The 18,470-nt window shown below is 38.1% G+C and overlaps 1 protein-coding gene across 1 annotated transcript in view; it reads left to right on the top strand.

Annotated features, from left to right (window-relative positions):
* SKOR2 (SKI family transcriptional corepressor 2) overlaps positions 1–18,078 on the top strand; it is a 45,452-nt gene extending 27,374 nt beyond the window's left edge. Inside the window, exons 7-9 of the mRNA XM_053571820.1 lie at positions 3,905–3,972; positions 11,218–11,283; positions 17,351–18,078. Coding sequence (XP_053427795.1) covers positions 3,905–3,972; positions 11,218–11,280 — 131 coding nt within the window. The 3' untranslated portion in view covers positions 11,281–11,283; positions 17,351–18,078. The remainder of the gene's footprint in view (positions 1–3,904; positions 3,973–11,217; positions 11,284–17,350) is intronic.
* Positions 18,079–18,470: the final 392 nt, after the last annotated feature.

Raw genomic sequence — 18,470 nt, 5'->3', positions numbered from 1 at the left:
GCCACCTAACAACCTTTATATCTCAAAAGTTATACACATGTTTGTCATAGAAAAATTTAAATATACCTGTGGCTCAGTCAGTAGGGCGCCGGCCCCATATACCAAGGGTGGCAGGTTCAAGCCTGGCCCCGGCCTAACTGCAACCAAAAAATAGCCGGGCATTGTGGCGGGCGCCTGTAGTCCCAGCTGCTCGGGAGGCTGAGGCAAGAGAATCGCCTAAGCCCAGGAGTTGGAGGTTGCTGTGAGCTGTGTGAGGCCACGGCACTCTACCGAGGGCCATAAAGTGAGACCCTGTCTCTACAAAAAAAAAAAAAAAAACTCATATAAATATATGGGAATAAAAAGGGATGAAAACAAAATCACTCACAAACTTGCTACCTAGAAATAACCAGAGATAACATTTTGGGGTTTCAGCCTTTTAAATACATTTCAAATCCTTCGTTTAAAACAAAATGAAATATTATACACACTACTTTTATCCTTTTTTTTTTTTAGTTAAAATATGACTCTTTTCATTACTACACAGGAATTTATGAACATACTGTCGGGCATTAAGGTTTGTCCAAGTTTCACACAATGGCACCCCTGTAATTAAATCTCTGTACATTACTGTCTTCTTAGGATAACTTCCTAACAGAATTGCCATGTTAAAAGATACTAACTTTTTAAAGCTCCTACTATGTAATTTCACATTACTTTCCAGAATGGTTGTACTAATTTATATTCCCATCCTTGGAACAGTATATGTTATCTTTTCTTTTAATCTTTCCTAACTTAAATGAAAAATATGGTAGCTCATGTCGATTTTTTTTTTTTTGAGACAGAGCCTCAAGCTGTCACCCTGGGTAGAGTGCCATGGCATCACAGCTCACAGCAACCTCCAACTCCTGGGTTTAAGTGATTCTCTTGCCTCAGCCTCCCAAGTAGCTGGGACTACAGGCACCCACCACAACTCCCTGCTACTTTTTGGTTGTAGTTGTCATTGTTATTTGGGAGGCCTGGGCTGGATTAGAACCCGCCGGCTCTGGTGTATGTGACTGGCACCTTAGCCACTTGAGCTACAGGCACCGAGCCCCTATGTTGATTTTTTTTCATTGCTATTGATAGTGAACACTTTTCATATGTCTATCATATTTTTGTATGTTTTGTGAGGGCCCACGTATATTTTGTCCCTATATTTCTTTGCTTTTTTGTTGTTTGTTTGTTTTGTTTTTTTGAGACAGAGTCTCACTTTGTCACCCTCGGTAGAGTGCTATGGCATCACAGCTCACAGCAATCTCAAACTCTTGGGCATAAGTGATTCTCTTGCCTCGACCTCCCAAGAAGCTGGTAGTACAGGCACCCACCACAACCCCTGGATTTTTTTTTTTTTTTTTAGAGACAAGTTCTCACTCTGGCTCAAGCTGGTCTCAAACTCCTGAGCTCAGGCAATCCCCCTGCCTCGGCCTCCCAAAGTGCTGGGATTACAGGCATGAGCCACTGTACCCGGCCCCTCTATTTCTTTTCATGTTCTCATTTTCTTATTGATTTTTATGAACCCTTTATATACTAAGATATCAATTTTTCACATGTTGCAAATATTCTTTGGTTTATGTCAATTACTTCTGAATGTTGGCTATGATATTTTGTATATGAAGAGTTTAATTTGTTCATAATTTATCATACCAAAGCTTTAAATTTCTGTCTAATCAAATCTATCAATTTTTTCTATTTTTGTTTTTTGCCTTTGATGCCCTTCCCCACTCTAATCTTATAAAAATATTCACTTTTTAAGATATATTAATGGCTTCATTTTTGTTTTTTTCATTTTAACTGAGGGAATTATATTAAGTGTGGCATTATAGAACAATGAGCATGAATTAAGTGAGCACTGGTTTTCATCCTTCTACTCTGAGTTGCCTTTAGCTATTTTCTCCTCCAAAATCAGAATCTTCTGGGATCCCAGGGAGGTGCTCCAGCAAGAGCTACAGCCAGTGCCCTCATTTCTAGTTCATCGCATTTTATCACCATGATGAGAGGTACTTTGGATCCCTAGAAGGACAGAAGAATTTGTCAAGGCTTGGAGGGAAGTTTGTTCCTCCACAGAAGGAGCCCTATTTAGGAGGTGCTCTGATGTCTGGAAACACCAATCTTCTTGGAGACATTCAGACCAGATTACGGGATCAATGGTGTGGGAACCAGGCTGTTTGTGGACGGTGGTTTTCCTGTTGCCCTGTGCCCAGCCTGTGGGCTTTGACCTCTTTCCAGAGCATCCCAATGTGGGAGGTGGGTGCCAGATCCTCACACAAGGCCTTATCCCTAATTATTGCTAGTACAATGAACTCGCCCACCTCCCTACCCCCAGCACAGGGAAGACAGACAGGTGCTTGGAGCCCAACCAAATCGGTTTTCTTTGTCATCAGATCTTAAAATGCTAGACCCTGAAGGACCCTAAAGAGCACATCACTGCCCAGCCTTGTTTCTTGAGGCCTGAGAGTGGAATAGATCCTGTCCACAGCAGAATCCAGACCTTCTGGTGGATACGTCTGTGCTATTTTCACTCCTCATTCATTGTCTAGCCCCTGCTATGTGTCAAAAATTATGCTGGGCCTTCAAAATGTAAGAAATGTCTAAAACGTAACTTCTTGAACACTAAGAGCTCACTAGCTGAAAGACAGATGAATAACAACAAATCATAGTATGTATTATGGATTCATTAATAGAGGTATGGGCAGGGTACTGGAGGAGTACAAAAGAAGGGTGACTAATTCTAGCAGGAGCAGAAGAACTAGAGAGGACTTTTTAGAGGAAGTAACATTTGAATTGGAACATTAATGAAAAGGGAGGTGTTCACTACAAGGGGAAGACCAAAGCAATTCATGTAACCAAAACATATGTACCCCTGTAATATTTTGGAAAAAAAAAAACACAGGAGGGGCAAAGGTACAGAAACAGAAAATTCAATGAGGACTGGAGAGAGGTTTGATGGGTGGTAGATTTACGCACTGGTTGACTGTAGGACTAAAAGGAACAGGAAAGGAAAAAATAATGATGAAATTTCTGGTTTCCCCAAACTGCTTCCCTATCAACCACAAATTCAATATGAAATCATGTTAATTTCGCTTTCAAGGCAGAAAAACCCAAAGTTAACCAAGTCTACGCTTTTAAAAAGATCACATGAAGAAGATACAACATTATGCTACACATTTGGAAGCCCTTTTTTTAAAATGCAATAAAATAATCAATATGTGGACTAAGAAAAATATTTTGCTTAACAAAATGTCTTAAAGTTCCTCCCTTCTCAGATTGAGGTGAGGTCAGTAGGGACCAAGCCAAAGGAGGAGCATAAAATAAGGCTGATCCAAGGTAAAGAGTTTGCTGATTGGGAGAGTCAGGCCAGAGTATGTTTATCATTCTCTTAGGAGTAAGATGAGTGGCAGCAAAAACAGGCCGCATATTTCATAGGCCCGTGTCTTCCTTAACTGGAAGCATTATATGCATGAGGGGCAGCATTTCCTGTGATCAGCTCTATCTGAGGTCCACCCCTCCCTGGTGCTGGAATTCTGAAAACAGTGGAAGCTCTCAACACCTTGGACTTGCACAAGTGTGCAAAGGTTAGAGAACTTGATTACTCTGGATGTTTCCACCTAATTATTAAATATGAGGGATTAGGCTAGATGGGGTATAAGATATGGTGAAATATAAGACATACACCTTGCCCTCTCAGAATTTACTCTGTTCTAATTAAATTATCTAGTATTGAAAACATCTCTTTAAACAACCATATTAATTTACTTACAAACAATAGAAGACTTAAAGAGGGGGAAGATTGTCTATGGGACTGCCCAAAATATTTTTACTAGATATACTAAAAGTAAATTTTGCACTTTAAGTAATTTCTTTCTCTATTCCTCTCTCCTACCAGATAATTTTCAGGATCAGATGAAAAGAGAACTAGCCTACCGTGAAGAAATGGTACAACAGTTACAAATTGTAAGATGCATTCCTATTTAAAATTAAACACAACTTGGTCTTTTTTTTTTCTAGACCACCCAGTGTGTATGAAACTATGCATGTTTTTGTCTTACAGTCCTTTGGTCCACTTACCTCTCAGCTGGTTTAGATGCTAATTACCAAGAGATTTACTTAGACTCAGGATAAGCAGCTGTGTCAGTATGTTTCCTCCAAATGTAACTACCTACCATGTGTTTATAAACAGATGTGTAAATTTTCTCTGTGGGCAAACTGGAGGTACCTGCATTTTCTTCCATTGTGCAAACTTCTGAACACAGTGCTGGGATGTGCTAGGAGCTCAGTAAAGGGCAGTTGTCTTCCGTCCTCCTCTCCTTTCACTACTGAGGTCTTGAGTCAAGCCCTCCTCTGTCGAGCAAACTTAGTATCAACACAATTAAATTCACTGAAGGATGATGAAGAAACAAATTATTTCCAACTGAAGTGTGTTACTCTAATCATTTCTAACAGTGGATACTGGCTAAGATCTGTTTATATGGAAAAAGCAAAGAAATGTCTGGAAATAAATGTAGTGGTTTTGTTTTGGCTTTTTGTTTGGTTTTGTTTTTCTGAATTCCTTGTCCTTTTTCCCCATGGAGACAGATACATTTAGCATTATTCACTAGGGATTTTGTTATATTTTATTATTATTATTATTATTATTGAGATAGAGTCTCATCATAGCCCACAGCAACTTCAAACTCTTGGGCTCAAGCGATCCTCTTGCTTCAGCCTCCCAGGTAAGCTAGGACTACAAGTGCCTTCCATGATACCTGGCTATTTTTTCTATTTTTAGTAGAGATGGGGTCTCACTCTTGCTCAGAGTGGTCTGGAACTCCTGAGCTCAAGCAATGCACCCTCCTTGGTCTCCCAGAGTGCTAAGATTACAGGTGTGAGCCACTGTGCCTGGCCTCATTAGGGATTTTAAAGCAGTTTCCCAATCTGCTTCATTTTCATGAGTACAGTAGGGAAACTTGTTTCCGTTCAATGTTTTCAAGATATTTTTAATCACCTTGATACAGATATATACCATATAATCTTTGGTGATATTCTCAGCATGAAGACTGCGCCTTGGGTTGCTTGACATGTTTGCACCCAGCCGTGTTACTCTTCAACCTTTAAGGACGTATCTGCGCATATACACCCATACCTTCTAGTTCTCTCTCAGCATTATCTAAGAAAGATGGTTATTAATGTTTCCTTTCTCCATTGGAGAAATTATGCCACTGTTAATGAATATCCCTGAGAGTCATTTTTAAAGCAATCTGATATTTCATGATGTTTTCCCCCATTCTGGGGGCTGAGGTAAAAGTGCTGCTTCTGACTCAAATACTCGTGCTGTGGTTTTCCTTGTTCTAAAGTGTTCATTAACAAGTCTCTGTTCTGAAAACCACCATGTAAGAAATCTCTTAAACAGGCTCTTTCTTCTTGTTTTGGTTTTGCATGCCTGCTAGTTTTGTTTGCACCTAAATTCACTGGGGAGCAGAGGATTTTCCTAATTGATTGATAACAAATCCCCCACAGAGGTTAAAAAAATGTATCTACTATTCTTAGCTTTTGATTCCTAGACAATAAAAGGTATAATTACTTGCTGTGAATATACTTACTGTTTTCTTTGTCCAAAAGAAGAATTTAAAGAAAAGATTGGGGGCAGGGGAATAGACATTTTTAAGACCTTACTTATTTTACACAGGACATCATTTTCAGATTCTTAAAACAAACCAAAAATAAATGTCACACATGAAACAAACAAAAAAAATGTGATTTTAGGGTAGCAGTGAGTATAGCAAAATGGACATTAGGAAAGGAAACTATTTATTTCAGCCCTTATTTAAGGCCAGTAATGTAATCTTAATGCTTTAATTTTTCTTGATATTTGGTTTCCTTAGTAAAAGAGGAAATGATACTGCTTTCTTTTAAAGATTTTTTTTTTGTGTGTGTGGTTTTTGGCCGGGGCTGGGTTTGAACCTGCCACCTCCGACATATGGGACCAGCACCCTACTCCTTGAGCCATAGGCACCACCCTACTGCTTCCTTTTAATAACCAAGTAGTATTGATAGAAGAAGAAATGTCTTATGTCTTCTGAAATATTTGGTACATAGAAGATACAAATTGGTGTTACTAAACCTTTTTTATTATTCTATATTACAAAATATTTTATCATCATGTATTCATCTATTTAGACAAAGGTTATTAATTCACATTCATCTAGATAGTAAATTATCCCTGTAGCAAATTAAATAGTTTGGGAGAAGCTAGAATTTTTTTCCCCAGCCCTAGAGGTACCACGTAATTCCTGAAATCCACAAAGGTACATCCAGGCTAAGAAGATGAAATTTGGTGAAATAGACATGATTTGTCCTGCCTGCATCTTCTCCTTCTTTTGTGACTCCTGCAATAAGATACCCAGGATATCCAGTACATAGCCTGTGTCTTGCATCAAACAGCTATCAATAAACATTTGTTGAATGAATTACCATTCATGATGCCCCCTGACCCAACTCCGATATTCTCATATAGCAGTCCTCTTAATCCCTGGCTTGGTGCTGATTTCCTCAAATGTCCTTTTACACTCACTAACTACTAAAGGAAGGCAAACTAGTGAATTATGAGGAGCTTATGTATTACTGCACTGTCTGCAACTAACAGACTTGAGCTTTACAGTCTGTAAACATGAAATCAAGACCCATACCATAGAGTTCAGTAAGTGTCACTTCCTCAACCAAAAGGGAACTACTGCAAGGTTTACCCTAGTACCCCTGATAGGGATATTATAAGCTGCAAGTAATTAATAAATATGAAATGCACTTACAAGCCATAACATGCTCATAGTGAGTAATCAATTTAATGGTATGGCCCTTCTTTACCTATGTTAGTGCAACTGTTTAAGCCTCAGTGGCTAGAGATATTTTTGTGAAGGAAGGACCTGTATTTGCATTATACTGTCTGCTTTTAAAATGAGGCAGCAGACTCAGTGTTACTTGAACAGAAATTTATCTAATGCTGATTCAGCTTGATGTATTTGCCAAAGTACTCAGGGGAAAATACCTTTAGAAAGTTCTGTCTAAAGATTATCAAGAAGTTGAAAAGTATAACAATTATTAGCTTTCTCACTATTTTAGTTGAATAATTTCATTCATCAGTAAATATGGTTACATGCTTTGCTTCTTGAGAACAGAACAATTCACTCAAAATTATTTTATATTTAAAGTTTACAGAGCATGTATTGCAGAATAGACTTTTTTCCTTAGATAAAATAAAAATTCACTCTATCTTGCAAACATGGAGGATTCAAATATATTATAATCATCATATTTTGTAATGATTCCCATAGATGCACAAGGCATTTATCCTATGTTGTTAAAAACAGTTCCTACTCAAAAGACTTATATCGAAATTACCTTGGGTATCATTGCTGTAGAAAGAAAACTTATGAATTTCTTTAGTTCCTGCATTTTTAGATTCTCTGCTGACTATAATCTCCGCACCATTGCTTCTTTTCCCCATTTGTTAAATGCAAAGTTTTGATGACTATAGAGTCACATTATTGACTCTTTTTGTGCCTTTATAAATGAATGTGCATTTATCCCAACATGAGATTTAAAGCATGTGAAAAATTAGTTTGTTTAACATTTATACATGGCCACAGCTTTTATTTTTAAAAAAAAAATAGCTTAAAATTTGAGTTTTATAGTATTTAACACTGTGTTGAAGTGTGTTGGGTTTCCAAATCCTTAAAGCATTTTCATTGCTAAGCAAGATTTATTTATGCAAAACAAAGAAATATACTCCTCTACCTATGGACCAAATGCAAAAGTTTTAAAATTTGGCAAGTTTGTGAAGATGTGTTTAGTACAATAAAGAGTAAAGGATTTCTTATTCACAAGTGAATTGTGATTCTAGGAGAATTTTATTCAAATTTTAAAGCAAAATTTATCATCCTTTAAGATTAAGAAGCTGAAGATAATTTGCTCAGTAAATAAGGCCCTTGATTAAAGTCCTTCCAAGGACTGGCCTATAATAATTTACAACATGAGCTGAAACTATTATGATGCCATGATGACCTTTTTATTCATGGCTAATTTGGCAGTACTTTTGTAAGGAAGTGCATTTGTGATATATAAGCTACTATGGTAGGTTTGCTGAAAACTTTTTTTTTTTTTTAAGTCACAGTTCTTGAAGGACTTTGTCATGATAAATAGCTAGACCCAGATTCACATCCTTTGAACTTGCCGGATCACTTCCACAAGGCACATTATTGAGGAAATGTGCCAGTCTTGAAGTGCCCTCTGCTGTTTTGACAGAACGCTGCAGTCACATGCAGTTAGGGAGAGCCTATCTCAAAGTTCTTCATTAAAAGCCTCAATTAAAATAATGTTCAACCAATAGATTAAGTACTGATGTTTCGTTCACTGTGGACTTTTAAAACAACAGTTTACAACTTGCTGACAATATGAGCTCAATGCCTATTCTCAGGGAAAGGAATGGGGGGTCTTTATTGTTGCTCTTTGGCAAAGACATGGCTCTTTAGTGAGATGGCCTTGTCTTCGAGGTTCTCTGGTATTCATTAGGATGGCGACTTGTCCAAATTTCTACTGTCTAAACCCAGTGTTTTTAAAAATATAGTTTACATATTTTTTTTTTAAAAAGTAGTTAAAACAGTTACCGTTTGCACTATTTAGAAAAAGATCCCTGGTCACTAGAGGTTTTTGGTTCTGTGGCTAAAAGGTCTCTGCAAGTCAGATGCAAATCTAAGCTTCCGGGAGGCTACCTTAAGATTCTCCTGCAGCCGACAGACTTTGACTACTGTGCATCCCTTTCCAATTATTGATCTACTGCTGTGCATCTTGACAACACAATCAGACATTCCCTATTTACATTCCTTCTTCTCATCTTTCTCCTTTTGAGAGGATGATTCACCTGAATGTGTGAGACTAACTCTCCGGGCACAAACTAGGAAGTTACTTTTTTTGCTAAGACCCCAGTGCTTTTGATCTACTAGAGCCGACTAAGTAATTTAGACGTAACATAATATTTCAGATTTGTTTGTCCACGCTAATCTTGGTGATTTCCAAGTTGTTTAAAATGAAGTGAAAGCTTTTCAAGTCCTCTTGTAGGAGATTTTCATGGAATAAGTGGACGAAATGGGGCATCTGGAATCCTGAGCTTGCAAGTTGGAGAGTGTTTGCTGAGGCATCTGTAAATCCAATATTGCCTTTTATGAAATTTGAAATACATCAATTGTAAGAGGCACTGTTACTTTATGCATCATATGGGGAAAAGTTTCCATCTATAATAATAAGATACTATTATAGTACGTCTGATTTCAGCAATGTTAAAATGGGAGGGTAAAAGTGAATCTTGGAATCAATGAAACAATGTAGTTTCCGTGAACAACTGGACCTTGTGCTAATATAATCTTTTTTCCCATTAAAATTTTTTTTCATTTCAAATTAATACGAGGATACAAATGTTCAGGTTACGTTATTTGCCATTCTAAGGTAAAGTTCAAGTTGTAGTTGAGCCCTTCATCTATATAATTTTAATTTATAATTCATAATTTAGGATTTAAAATACATAATTCTTAGGTCATAAATTTTGTTTTTTCACCTCTCTTGCTATTTGACTTTTACTTCACATTATTTTAATGAAATCATCACAAAAGTCAGCATTTTAATGGTGATATTATTTAAATTCCGGACTGGAGCTTTGGGAATTGCATGTCCTTATTGGGAAATGTTCTCTCCTCCCTATCCCCTGAGTCCTTTTTTTCTTTTCTTTCTGAGCTTCCTATCTTAATGAAATGCTGTACTTTTTTTTTCTTGGAAAAAAGAAGAAAGAAAAAGACAATTGAGTTGACTCCAAAATTCCCCCCTTCGGGCACTTTCTTTGGGTTAGGATGAGTAGTTGACCTGTTTTGATGAGATAGAGCCCATGGTGATGTGAACTTATCCCTCGTAGTGCTGGGCACAGAACGGATGCTTACTAAATCTTGGTGACAACAATTCTTGATGTTGAGAACTCTTTCTAAATATGAGAGTAGCACCGACACTTTTTGCTGGTAACTCCTTGTGCCCAAAAATTTGTGTCATTTCTTGTTATACTAAATGATAGGATTCCATTCAAGGTTTATTTATACCATGCATCTGAGGAGAGAGGGGATCCATGTGCTTTGGCACATTGCAGCATACACCATAATGGAAAACCAGGAGTCGGGGCTGTCTCTGTTATTAGCCAGTGTAGCATAACCTAGAGTGAAAAGAAGCAGTAACTAGAGGACGTCCCTATGTAGCTGTCCTTGTCATAGCTATCTCGCTTACCTCAGCCCATGTCCTAAAACGTAAGAGTAGGACACTGAGCTTTTTATGTTGCTATATGAATCATTAATCTCATTACTGATATCTCTGCCCTATATTAGATATGTGACTATCAGATATGTTATGGTTGTATATCATCAAAATAGTGAAATGGTCATTTTAATCTTTTTTTTAATTAAAAAGACTGTTTAATTCAACTAAATAGTCATTATGTTAAAATAGTTCAGCTAGTCTTAGTCACTAGTATTATTGCAGATTCATAGCTTCTTCTTATTAATGAAGATGTGGACTGATGTGAAATGTGTGTGGACTGATGGAAAATGAAAGCAAAATATACAATCTGCTGAAAATGTGGGGAATATATTATATATAACAGTACTAAAAAATGTTACCTAATTGAATGAAAGTAATTTTATTTCCCTCATTGCTTTTACTTAACAGCCTTATTTCAGATTAATTATCTTCTAGAAGAAAGAATATTTATTTCTTTAAATGTAAAATAGATTCAGAACTTTATGGAGTCCTGAGGTTATAGCCTGTAGGCAATGCAATGGTAGGGTATTTTAACTGGGACTAGTGGAGAGGCAGATTTAAATAATAGTCTAAATGTAGTCCACTCTCAAACATTTCAATTTTCTAATGAAAAGAAGCACACCACATGTAGTAAGTTTTTATTCAAAACCCCAATATTCCAAAGTAATTTTCAAATTTGGGTAGAATTCTCAAGGTCTTTTTTTCCATTCAGTGGAGTTTTGTCTGATGCTGAGCAGATGGAGACCTCTTCTCCTCGGGGAGGGCCTACTGACATTCCAATTGTTAGGAATGATGACAGGTCTCTATTACACATCTGTCTACACATTTAGCTTACCTGGATGGCTTTCTTTCTTTCTTTTTTCCTTTATCTTACAGATCCCCTATGCAGCAAGCTTGATCAGGAAAGAAAAGCTTGGTGCCCATCTCAGCAAGAGCTAAAAGGTAAGATCACCAGAGGAAAGAGATTTTCTTAATTCTCTATATTGTTATTGCTTAGATGTGTTACTTTTTGATGTATTTGAAGTAGCCCAAGGGACGGGTAAAGTTATATCCTGTGTTTGAATCAATATACCAATGAAATTCCTCATCTGTGGATGGGACTTCCTAAATGAATGCCCAAGTGCTTCTTATAAATTCCATAGAAAATTCCTAAAACTAAGGAAATTTTCTATTCCATATAGAGAAGTGATCCTCATTCTGCTTTAAGATTTTCGGCTTTTTATGGTTCTGACACTCCGATTACTGCTCCTCTAAAGGAAACAGCAGCGTGAGCGGTCATCCTTAGGGTGTCTCGCTTACTCTGTCCCTCCTTTGCTTCTAAAAAGTCTTCCTGGAATCTGACTTGCAGTGAGCTACTACATATCACTTACAGTGATATGAACAACTGGAGACAAGACAGACCTTTGAGAACTGCTCAAGGAATAGTAATTCTTTCCCTAAGCCTATAATATAGTTCCTCTAAAAGCTGAAACCAAGTACAAGGTCACATCCCTGGGAACAACTTAAAAGATGATTTTTCTGTATTCTTAAAGAAAAGCTGAGAAAATTTAATGTCTATATTCACAACATACCTAAACATTTCAAGAGCAAAATTTTTTTTGAGACAGTTTCACTCTGTTGCCCTGGATAGAGTGCAGTGACATCATAGCTCACAGCAACCCCAAACTCTTGGGCTTAAGCAGTCTTCTTTAAGAGTATTCAGTCTTTGTTTCCATTCTCGCAAGCTTGACTAAGTGCCTCAGGCTTCTGAGTAGCTGTGACTACAGATGTGCGGCGCCACTACACTCAGCTACTTTATAGTAGAGACAGGATCTCACTCTTGCCCAGGCTGGTCGGGAACTATTGAGCTCAAGTAATGCACCTGCCTCAGCCTCCCAGAGGGCTAGAATTACTGGTGTGAGCCACTGTGCCTGGCTCAAAAGCAATTTTTTATTCTATGAAAGAAGACATATGTAATTATTGAATTGTGAGGATGCAAAAACTAGGACATTATTGTTTCAGTAACAATATGTTGGGATGATCTAACAATGGGAATTGCTAAATCAGAAAAAAACTCAGATTCCAGAGGTAGCATTTATTAGTGCTCATGGCCGGTTAGGGCTGTGAAAATTTATCAGTCTGATCCACTTTCATCAGAATGATTCTTCCCACTCCTTCCCTTTGGAATATTTTCAACTAAATGGAATTTATTGACAAAAAGAATTTTCTGTAATGCAGGCTCATAGTTCTTGCCATCTTTATTATTTATTATTTTATTTTATTTTTTAAAGAGACAGAGTCTCACTTTGTCGCCCTTGGTAGAGTAATGTGGCATCACAGCTCACAGCAACCTCCAACTCCTGGGCTTAGGCAATTCTCTTGCCTCAGCCTCCCAAGCAGCTGGGACCACAAGTGCCCACCACAACGCCCGGCTATTTTTTGTTGCAGTTTGGCCGGGGCCGGGTTTGAATCCGCCACCCTTGGTGTATGGGGCCGGCGCCCTACTCACTGAGCCACAGGCGCCACCCTCTTGCTATCTTTATTAGTGTTAATCTTCAGTATTTGTATCAGATAGTGATAATTATGTCACATTTCATCAGCAGGCACTCAAAACGCTTCCCAAAATAGTCTCTCCTTCATATGCTTTCCCTTAATTTACATCTGGGGAGCTGAGGCATAGAGATAAGAGATAAAGACATTTTGCATCCATGTTGCAAAGCTAAGAAGAGATTCTAGGACTTCCAACTTTAGATCCAGTGCCCACCTTTTCCTAATGAATGGACTTCCTGTTCTCTGAGAGCAGGTGATTCTGCAACAGGGATGCTCAGAGAATAAGTCATTCTGGTTCCATTAGCATGAAGTTCTACATAAATTTGCCTGTTAATTTGGCTCCGTTCTATACATTATTTTTATTAAATCTGAAGTTGACTCTGGGCAATTTCTTTCTCATTATAGTAGACCAGATTTGCACTGGAAGTGTGAAATGAAAAGTTTTCAGTATTGAGATTCAGTAAATCTTAACTCAGCATATCAAGGTAATAGAGGCAAGAATTAATTCCAAATTAATTCTGATAAACCCTATGTGTGTAAGAGTTGAACATGTCAAACTAATTTTCTTTTGTATCAAAGAGAAAATATTAAATGTGTTAAAGATAATCTTTTTATTGAAATATAACACAAATTCAGTGATGTCTATAAATCATAAAGTCATACAAATCATGACGTTTACAAATCAAAACTCAGGGCGGCGCCTGTGGCTCAGTCAGTAGGGCGCCAGCCCCATATACCGAGGGTGGGGGGTTCAAACACAGTCCTGGCCAAACTGCAACCAAAAAATAGCCAGGCGTTGTGGCGGGCGCCTGTAGTCCCAGCTACTCGGGAGGCTGAGGCAAGAGAATCGCTTAAGCCTGGGAGTTGGAGGTTGCTGTGAGCTGTGTGAGGCCATGACACTCTACCCAGGGCCATAAAGTTAGACACTGTCTCTACAAAAAAAAAAAAAAAATCAAAACTCAGTGAATTTTCTCATTTAGCTCTCTAGCACCCAGTAATAGCCTGTGCCCCGGACCAGTTTCTCTCACTCCCATCCCCCAACAACGGCTAATTTTGCCTGTTTTTGAGCTTTACGTAAGTGACATTGTATAGAATGTTCTCTTGTGTCTGGCCTATTTTACCCAGGGTTTGTGATATTCATCCATTAGAATGTGGTTTGATTTATACTTAGGAACTTCAATAAACTCTCTTTTTACTTCTTCCACTTCCCCAGCTCATCTTCCCTGCTTGTTAGACACCAGCCCTTCTTGCACCTATAAAATGAAGACTTGCTGCCCAGAAACCACACCTCTGAAAGTGACATAGCATACTGCTAGGTGGAAAGAAAAGATTGATTTTTGTTTAGTAACTAATGCTTCCTCCATGCTGATTTTGTTTCCATTTTTGCAGACAACAGGGATTTCTCTAAGTAGACCCTGGTGCTTTCAGAAGATTAGTGGTTACTTAAATGTTTAGCTAAATCAGCCAAGCAGAGAATCACAACCATATTGTTAGAGGCAATCTCTTATTCTCAACATGCCAATCCTGTAAGGAGTTACCCCAAGAGAGATTACAAAATAAGAATCATTATAACAAGGGAGAGAGGCAAATTTCTGTCTTGCAGAGTGACCACAGGCTTCCAAATTAGGAGCTGATGCATTAATGTCTTATGCAAGAGTGACCCTTAAGGTAGTGTGCTGTGTTCTTGCCACCCAGTGGATTCCAATATGACTGTTAAGAGGAGGAAGCTTTTCAAAACCACAGGCAATCCATTTAATAAGCTGAGCAAAGACTGTCACATATCACTGCTCTACAAATCTTTTTTACCCTGCATTAGAACATAAGAAATTCCATGTTGAATCAAAATAGAGGTTCACCCAGGCCAAGATACTGACTTCCATTAGAAGAGCCAAATTGTTGTTCTAAACAATATTAACCTCAAAATTTAGGCATATACACTGAATACTCTTAACTTTCCCTTAATAACTCCTTACATATCCATTACCCATGAATTTACCTAAACCTTGCTCCAACCGAGTCACAGTCCCCTTTGGGGCAATGAATTCTGTTTGTTTAATACCAGCTGTGTAAAATGCATCTCATTCATCTTCAGACTACCTCCCAAAACAAGCTCTATTAGCTTAGACATTGTACCCTCTGCATAGTGGCTTCATCCCGAGCTTGTGAGTACAACGGAAAAGATTTAAAAATATTTCAAAATGTTGTATGTATTATCCTTTCATCTTGGCCCATTTTTAACACCAGAAGTATTCCTGATGGTCCTCCTTACCTCTAGCTATTTCTGTGACCCAATTCCTGCACAGACACCCCAGTATAATCTGTAGAAAATCTAGATCCCAAATAAAAGTAGTATGATGTTAATAACACTGATTTAATTACTACTTTACATTCATTTTCTTTCAAGCCACCTTTAAACATTTTACAAATATCTCCAAGGAAATTCTTGGTCTTGGTAAAAAACAAACAAACAAACAAAAAACTTGTTTTGTTTTTTTTTTGGCAAATATCATTCAAGTTAACTGGTTGAAATGCCCACATCTTTCACAGAGAAGAATTAAATCATTTTACATAAGTAGGAAGTGAATCATGGGAAATGGCTCTTTCTTATTTATTTATTTATTTGTTTTGGACAGCACTCCACTCAGTAGAGTGCTGTGGTGTCACAGCTCACAGCAACCTCAAACTCTTGGGCTTAAGAGATTCTCTTGCCTCAGACTCCCAAGTAGCTGGGACTACAGGTGCCCACCACAACACCTGGCTATTTTTTGTTGTAGTTGTCATTGTTGTTTAGCAGGCCTGGGCCAGGTTCCAACCTGCCAGCTTCAGTGTATGTCACTGGCTCCCTAACCACTGAGCTATGGGCGCCAAGCCAGAAATGGCTCTTTCATTGTTACATAGAAGTTCATCAACTAAGTTATTATCATTCTGGAAATGATAATAACTATCATTTACAGAACACTCACTATGGCAGATGGTAGACTAATTCTTCGCTGCGTTACCCTTACAACTCTGTAATGTGATCTTAGTATTAACCCCATTGCATACTTGAGAACACTGAGACTCAGGGTGGTCACATAGCTGTGATAGAGCCAGGATTCAATCCAGAGCTACTTGATCCCAATGCCACTTCCTGGCATTCCTCGGATCCTTGGGCTGATGGTGAAGAAGACTGGGTTCTAAATCCAACACTACCTCCAGATGTTAATTTAAGTAACATCATTTAATATCTTTTGAGTCTCGCTGTTACCTATAAAATGCAGGTGACTGAACCCAAAGTGTCTTCCAGCTCTAAAATTTTGGATGTCACTTTTGTGTGTCCATCTTCTGCCTTTCTTTCCTTTCCCACAAAGGGGCTGCTTTTATTAAATGCAGCTCAAGACCACATCTAACACGCAAGGGCAGGACCCACCTTCTTTTGCCTTATGTCTTCATTTTCTTCATCACAAATTGCTACTTTCTATTCTTCTGAAGAGTCTGAAAATATTATTTTTTCCTATGTTAACAATGTCTATCTGGTAAACTCTCATAGTTTTATTTTACTTCTGGAATAATTGCTATAAAAATAATAAGAAGAAAAAACTATAAACACTCTGTGTCTTCTTTTTGTATAGATCAGAGATAAAGAAGGGGAATAGTACATCCATTTCTTCATCTTGAGTCAGACGTCAGAGGTTCTTTTAAGAATGTCTACTGAGAAGAGCCACATGCCTCCACTGTGGCTTTTCTAGGCACTTTATGTCAATTATCTCATTTAATCTTCAGAATAACCCAGATAAGTTCAGATAAGTATTGCTACTTTCACTGCCTTGCAGCAGAGAAAGCTGAGTGCAGAGAGATGAGTAAGTTGTCTGCGGTCTCACTGCTAGGAAGTGGCCGGATCTGAGCCAGGCTCCCTGGCTCTGCAGCCCACACTTCATCTGCTCTCCTCTGGTTCATCACCTGAAATGGTGCCCTAATTCACATCATCTATTACCAGTTATAAATATGCAGTTAATAGCCAATCTGATGGTTTCATTGATTTTAAATCAAAAAACCTTCGCTCATACCTCTACTTTTGCCCTCATGCCCAAGGACAAGAAAGATAACTGTAACTCAGACCATCCTAGCCAAAGTCAGCAGGGCACTAGAGCATGAAATTCTGTCTGCCCCTTTCACTGCTGGTTGCTTTCACATTCATCTAACAACAAACCTGAATTTCTAGAACCTAACTAAGTAACTTAACTATAAAGAAAGCCCAGCAAACCAGCCCACTTTGATTTAATAGTTCTAGTTTGGATCAACATTATCAGAGATGTGTAACCTAAGATAGCAGACAAGTGAGAAAAGCAAGATGCTTTCCTAGTCACTTTTTAAGAAATTTTATTCAGACTGTCCTAAAAATGTCTTCTCTTAAGAGTATACTAGATTAACTTTAACTGTTTCTAAATTATCTGATAGCATGATGCTCAGCTTGTCATTCTATGCTTTTGTCTTATCCCAGGTACACAGAACTACTTACCCTTGTTCTCTTATAAGATACAGCCTGCCACTGAGCACTTCTGACCCACATAAAGACTGCGAATTGAAAGGGCTTGGGAATCAGGTTCGGGAGAGCCTACAGACAAGTGACCTCAACACAGCATGGACGACCACATAAAATAGACTGTAGCAGCCATCCATTGGGGGGGGAGGGGGGAGCCAACCAGAGCCGTCAATGCTTGTCGCATCTTTTGGTGGAACCAAAGTTTGAATCTTTGTGTTTTTAAAGGACAACTGAACCCTGAGCGTGGGAAGTGCTGTTAGCCAACCAAGGTGGGAAATCCCTGGAAGGTCCCAAGCGGTCTCAGTGCTGCACACACGGAGAGGGCAGCTAGCTCTACATGACTGTCTTTTGCTTTTGAAGAAGTGATTCTTGGTGGAAAAAAAAAAAACAAAAACATAAGACCTGTCCTAAGTGTGGAGACCATGTTTCAATAGATGAGAAGGCACCAGCCGGACAGATCTGCTTTTCACAGCAATCTGAACAGACTTCCACGTGGCCCCTTCCTCTCTGGTACTTTGCCTGCTGTATGAATGAAGATTGTATTCCTCTGAAAATATTTTACATTTTAATATTGAGTGTAATTAAGAATATAATCATGTTATCAAAAATGGTATTTAACTCTGTTGTAGTTTCTTTAACATTCATGTGGATAAAAAAAGTCTATAATAAAAAAAACTATGAAGTAATAGCTGTGTTCATGTACTTAAATATACATTTGCTTGGGGGAGACTAAGAGAAACTATTACTTTTTAGAATTATTTTGGCTTAAAAATGTTTGAATAAATTATTTTTGAAAACAGAATTCCTTCAAAAATGATTATTAGAGCCTAGACTAGCCTTTGGCTATTGTCAGCATCTGGAGACCTCTACATCATGTTAGGATCTTTGAACAGGTAAAGGAATGTTCTAAATTCTGGCTAGGTTTTCCAACAGTGTTAGTGATGGGTTTAATAATGTGCTTCCCTCTTTACTGTGCTGCTAAATCCAAGCCCATAAGATCACTTTATGCCCCAAATTCTGCCTTTCAGATAAGAGAGACAGCAGGACCAAAATGAAGACCTCTTTGCAGTCAAGAGTA

This window comes from Nycticebus coucang, chromosome 19, assembly GCF_027406575.1.
Source record: "Nycticebus coucang isolate mNycCou1 chromosome 19, mNycCou1.pri, whole genome shotgun sequence".
NCBI classification, from domain to species: domain Eukaryota; kingdom Metazoa; phylum Chordata; class Mammalia; order Primates; family Lorisidae; genus Nycticebus; species Nycticebus coucang.
This window is presented reverse-complemented; position numbering and strand designations above follow the sequence as displayed.